The sequence below is a fragment of the Myotis davidii genome, unplaced genomic scaffold (genome assembly GCF_000327345.1).
Source record: "Myotis davidii unplaced genomic scaffold, ASM32734v1 scaffold204, whole genome shotgun sequence".
Taxonomy (NCBI): domain Eukaryota; kingdom Metazoa; phylum Chordata; class Mammalia; order Chiroptera; family Vespertilionidae; genus Myotis; species Myotis davidii.
This window is the reverse complement of record NW_006299715.1, coordinates 3,366,755-3,372,754: the sequence shown is the minus strand read 5'-3', so window position 1 is coordinate 3,372,754 and position 6,000 is coordinate 3,366,755. Positions and strand designations below refer to the sequence as shown.

The window sequence follows — 6,000 nt, the reverse complement described above, 5'->3', positions numbered from 1 at the left end:
AACATTACAGTTATGAAGTAGCAACAAAAATAATTTTATGGCTGGGGGTCACCACCACATGAGAAATTGCATTAAAGGGCCACGACATCAGGAAGGTTGAGAACCACTGACTTAAGCACAGACGTGTCCAGGAGGAGGCTGACCCTTGAGAACCTACCAGGAGCCTGCCATAGCCAATGGGTGACTTCCAACTGCTCTGCTCCTGCAATGACCAACATTGACTATCACTGCAATGCGTACCTGCAGCGTTAAACTCTCCGGCCAGTTGACTATTTGCAAACTGAAAATCTGTCCAAAGTGAACTCGGAAGTCTGCCCCGAGTGGCCGCCCTTCGGTCCTGGACACCTCCTTGCCGTTGAAGATCACCCTTAAATACACTGAGCGCCTCTTGACATCTTCCCTTCGTAAGACCTCCGCCCTGCAAAGGGAGACGTTGGCAGGTGAGGCTGGTGTTCATGGACTGAGGATAATGGGAGGGCTTGGCGGATGGACACCGAACAGGACAAGATATGCTGAAGTCCGTGCTGCCAGTCCCGTTAGCCCTCACTGAACCCAAAGGACTCCAGGTCTCACTGAGCTTCTATAATAAAGCACTGTGATTGTGATAGGGACAAGGAGGCTGGAAAGGCCATCGGGATTTAAGAACCGGGTCCAAGCATCGCTGTACAACAGTTTCCTTAAAGTTTTTCAAACGAGCCTTACATTTGTGTCCCAAAGCTTTAAGCAAACAGAAACATCAATTCTTAAATGGAGAGAAGTCAAACCATAAGGGCAGTAGTGATTTATATTTGGGGGGGACATTTTATCCTAAAAATATAACAGCATATCGTAGCAGTTAGGCCATGCTGGCTTCTCTGAGATTCAAGCTGGTTTTGTTTGCTTGTTTCTTTTGCTTAGTTTGCTTTGTTTCTTAACACTTTCCAATAGTGAGTGACGGCTCACTGCATGCAGGGAATTGAGAAATGTCCCTTATTTTTAAAGGTCATTTGAATCCCCCCAAAATGTATTCTTTAGAAGTATATTATTCTTAAAGCCAGGAAGTTAAAAAAAAAAAATCAAAACCAACAAGAGTGGCCATTAATTTTACTATGTATATGTGCAAAGATGTCCACCCAAAACTCCGATTGTGGGTTAAGTCAATGGCAACTCAAGCTTGTTAAGGAAAGGGTAGGCTTCAGATGCCTGACTTAGTATCCACAACTCCCTTGGGAGGCTCTGCAAGACCAGCAAAAGGTGAAGCTGGCCTCTGGAGCAGCTGAAATCAAGGGCTGAGGGGAGACCCGGGTGTCTGTGCCCAGGAGAGGGGTGCTACTGGTGGACAGAAAACACATAGTGAAGTTACAGGTAAAGGCTCCAGGTCAAAAGCCACGCAGGGAGAACCCCAAACAAAAGGGAAGCTAGCGGGGATGCATTAACTTGGGAGGTGAACCACAGGGAGTCACCAAATTATGGACAAATATCGGCAATTTTATGTGGTTCAATCAAATATATGTCTGTAGAAAGTTAATGATTCTCCCGACTGCATGGTGTTGGTCAGGGGGTGTACAGGAGATGCACATTCCACACGGGGTGTATGTGTGTGCATGTGCATGGGTATGTCTGTGCATCACCTGTCAATCTCACCTGGGACACTGGTCGTTGGGTGTCACACTCCCGGCCAGGCTCAGCTCTGGGACCAGCGTGGGCTCCCCGGGCCTCCTCCTGCTCCGGGCTGCTCTCTCCCGCACTTGCTGCTCTAGCACTGCCTGCCGGGTGGGCTCCGGGGGGATGGGTTTCATGGGGCCCTCCCCAGGTGATGGCTCCTCCACCTCCTCATCAGGGTGTTCTTCGGCTGCTTGTTTCTTTTTCTTTTTCTTGGCCCTCTGTTGGGTGAGAGGCAACCTTATGTCAGACGGAAATGTTAGGATTTCATTGAAGAGCACAGCCTTCAGAATCAGATAGACCTGGATGCAAACCCAGCGACCCCTCAGATAACTGTGTGCACTCAGGCAGGTTACAAAGCTACCTGGCCTCTCCATGCCTCGGTTTTCTCTTCTTCAAAATGGGGACAATCATGGGAAACTCCTTCAGGGCTGATGAAATGGGGTAATTAATGCCTGTAAAACACTCATCACAGTGCCTGGCCCTAAGAAAGAGCTTAAAAAAATATTAGCTATTTATATGATTATTAATATAGATTCTCTAGGCCAAGGACAGATCTTGAAATTAAAGTGAGGCTGTTGCCAGGCCGGCGTGACTCAGTGGCTGAGCATGGACCTATGTACTGAGAGGTCATAGCTCCATTCCCAGTGGGGGCATATGCCTGGTTTTCAGGCTCGATCCCTGGTGTGGGGTGTGCAGGAGGCAGCCTATCAATGATTCTCTCTCATCATTGATGTTTCTGTCTTTCTCTCCCTCTCCTCCCTCTCTTAAGTCAATAAAAATAAATATACAAATGTGGCTACATTGAGACACAGGTTATGCTTCCATCACAGTAATCTTATTACAGTGGTGACAATGAGACCTGTAACATTTTTTGCTAGGCTCAATGAGCAGAGTAATAAGACTTGAATTTCAGAAACAAGGAATAGTATACCTTACATTACCTGCTAAAATAACAATAACAATGTTTTTCTATAAAATAAAAAAATATATATATACAGTAAGGCTGTGAGCAGGACTGGCACTGCAGGTTCCCCTCATTTATTACTTATTGCCCTTGGATTCAATTTTGCAGGTCATGTGTGCAAAGTTATGTAGTTTTCTGAGGGAGAACCAGGAGAATCAATGCCCTCCATTCAACAGGACGATGCATGTAACATGCCTGACACATACATGAACAAGTACTGTTATGACTTGTTTGTTCACTCAGAGAGCCACAGAGTGGTAACAGAGCTAACAGTGACAGCAAGAGTAACTTGCCCAAGAACACACAGTTGGAGAACCCTGGCTCTGGTTTCAGCTAGCTCTGCAGCTTTTTAAACAAGTGCATTCATTAGCCAGTTCGTTCACTCATTCTTTTGTTCCCTGGCGAGGGGGCAAGGAGAGAGACAGAGCAGAGCCAGCAGTTTCCCTCCTTCTGTCTCATGGGGTGCCCTCTAGACCCTCCCCTTCCCCCACGTCAGCCCAGTTCAAGGCCGAGGCTCCTGTGCGAACCTGGGCTTTCCTCCAGGCTTTCCACTGCTGATACTCGGTTCTGTATTCTTCCATCTTCTGCTCGTACTCTTCTGAGTGTTCTTCCAACAATTCGCTTATTTCAGCTTGAATTTCTGCTTCATATGCTTCTTCGTCTGCTTTCTGGTCCACTTTTTCCCTTTAAAATAATTCATAGTACCTTGGTTATTTCCTGAAATGAAGTAATAGAGTAATAATAACAGCAACCACCTGCACCAGGCTTGATTTGTGGCAGGAACTCCTCTAAAAGCTCTGCACATGTCAGCTCACATTCCCGCGATGCAGAGACTGATCAATGAGAAGACAGGCACAGAGAGGGTAAGTCACTTGCCCAAGAACACCAGCTGGTGGTGGAAGAGCTGGAATATTTACTGCTAAACAACAATGCCACTCTGAGTTGTGACCCAGATGGCACACTGACATGGTGCCAGTAAACTCTCCACCTGTAGCGGTAGAAGGTCACTATAGTTATTAATCCTTCAAGTCTCTGACGACTCACTTCATCATGTTGCTACCCAGTCCCTAAAGCCACTTTTTGACTTGGGATTGACAATTTGAGTTTTTCTTGGATGATTCTGCGGACACTCCATCAGGAGTTGGGCTCAACCCAAGGCAGTGCTTCCCAAGGTATGTTCTGTAGAATACTAGTTCTGCGAATGCCCAAGTCAACCTGAGGTTCAACAAATGGGAGCAGCCTCTTGCTCATCTTTGCAGGGCCCTTTACCTGTTAATGAGCAGTGTGACTCTTTAGGAGGGGGATGGCCAACATGCCTACCCAGTGTGTCCCACCCAGCATGTCCCACCCAGCACGTCCCACCCAGCACTTAGAGCTGTTGCCACTCATCACCTATGCTTATCTCCTAATGTGATCTGGTCAGGACAATGCCATCTGGCCTCTTCAAGCTCCTCATCCCTTTTAGATAAACTTAGTCAGGTGCCCAGAGCTGAGAAATGTTTGCTATGTACATGTGTAGCCTGGTGCGTAGGCAATTAGCAGTCCCCCAAGGCACAGACGTTTACAGATTTCTAGGATTCTACCTAAGAAACCCCTTTGCAAGCACAGTGACACCTTACATTTATAAACATTGGGGAAGTCTGGCTCAAAAATTTAGTTCCATCTCTGAAATATAAGGAAGCATTCACTTCCTCCTTGTTATTCAGAAACACAAATGAGCTGGTGGAAATTGGGGAACTTGTGCAGGAAAAAAATTATGCTATATCATAAGGTGGCTTGAGGAACCAGGAATGTGAGCGAATGACACTCCAGAAGAAGTTAGGAAGAAGCACTTAGGGAAAAACAGGGCCCAATTTTTATAAAAGTGACAACCTAGAGGTGACCTGAAGGGTAAATCTCCTATAAAATTCAGTTTATCCTATGCTGGTGACCAAGATCAACAGTAATTGATATAAATGTGAGGAGTCTGGCAGAAGGCTGACCAGGACTTATTACCTGCTGCTGACTCAGGTAACAGGAACTCCCCCAAGACCTGACAATCTTACTGTTTGCTAAACATTACTATTGATATATCTGTTTGCATTCCTAAAGGCAATTGTGTATTCTAGCTAATAAAAGCAGCTGGGAATGGAGCAATGGAAGGAGAGAGCTTGACCTCTATGGTTAGGCTGTCCTCTGGTTCCCCCAGTAACTAAAAATTAATATTCCATCTTGTGTATCATTTGTGCGTCAGCCCTCCCTCCAAGTCTTTGAACCCGCGAAAGCCATGCTGGCCGTGGGCTCTCACAATCCTAAACTTAGGAAGGAGGAAGGAAGGAAGGAAGGAAAGTGTTCCTCTCACTTTGATTTTTCTCTCTTGCTTTCCCTTTCCCTTCCACATTCTCTAAAAATCAATGGAAACATATCCTCAGGTGAGGAGGAGGAAGGAAGAAGGAAGGAAGGAAGGAAGGAAGGAAGGAAGGAAGGAAGGAAGGAAGGAAGGAAGGAAAGAAGGAAGGAAGGAGAAAACAATCTTATAAATATTTGCATTCTCCATTGAGGTGAGAAGGGTAGCCTGGGAGACAGAATTTAGAAGTAGAAACACCGGAATTTCTGGGAAACATCCATGGTTTCTGTGGGAGAAACTCTTTGAATTTGTTTTACATGAACTAACATTCAATGAGCACACACCCAGTGGCAGGTCTCTGTTGGGGACCAGAGTTCCAGTGGCAACAAGGTCCCTGACCTCACAGAGCACAGTTTACATTGGGAGGATGTCTTCTCAGCCTCTGATGATTACAACGCCCCAAAATCACCAGCCGCAGCTCTCTTTGGCTAAAACATGGCTGATTTCAAAGCCAAGCGCCAGCTCATTGCCCACACTTGTCACTTTCGTGTTGGTATACGGACACAACATTCAGAAAGAAGAAACCATCCAGAGAGGGCCAACACCAGCAGAGACACTCTTGAATCAATACACAGAACAAGGCTCTGCTTGTTACCTGCGCTCTTGCTCATGGATCAAAGCCTAGTGAATGAGGCCTCCTTAGCATAAGTGCTATCAAAGCATACCTTCCCACACCAGGCCCTGGTCAGCTCTAAGTGGGTTGGAGACGGATGTGAAAGATAAAGCTGTAAAGGCTGCAGGAGACAATATGCAGACCACATGGACTATCTACATGACTCGGAGGTTTTCTTCAGCAGATATGAAAAGCACCGATCACAAAAGAAAAGTCTAAAATATTCTTTTTAAAGTTAAGAACTATTCATCAAAAAGCAGCAGAAAGAGGGTAAAAAGACAGGTTCAGATGGGAGAGGCCACTGCGGCAGGCACCATCCACAAAGGTCTCGTGAGCGGGGTGTATGCCGAACGCCTACGAATTATGAAAACGGTAAAAGGACAATCAATCCAG

At 46.1% G+C, this 6,000-nt stretch overlaps 1 protein-coding gene across 9 annotated transcripts in view; it reads right to left on the bottom strand.

Annotated features, from left to right (window-relative positions):
* The window catches only part of CC2D2A (coiled-coil and C2 domain containing 2A), an 81,551-nt gene that overhangs the window by 45,964 nt on the left and 29,587 nt on the right, over positions 1–6,000 (bottom strand). For all 9 annotated transcript variants that reach the window (XM_015571850.1, XM_015571853.1, XM_015571851.1 and 6 more), the window contains 3 exons: positions 3,136–3,292; positions 1,624–1,862; positions 241–418 (listed from right to left, as the gene is read on the bottom strand). In XM_015571850.1, coding sequence (XP_015427336.1) covers positions 241–418; positions 1,624–1,862; positions 3,136–3,292 — 574 coding nt within the window. The remainder of the gene's footprint in view (positions 1–240; positions 419–1,623; positions 1,863–3,135; positions 3,293–6,000) is intronic.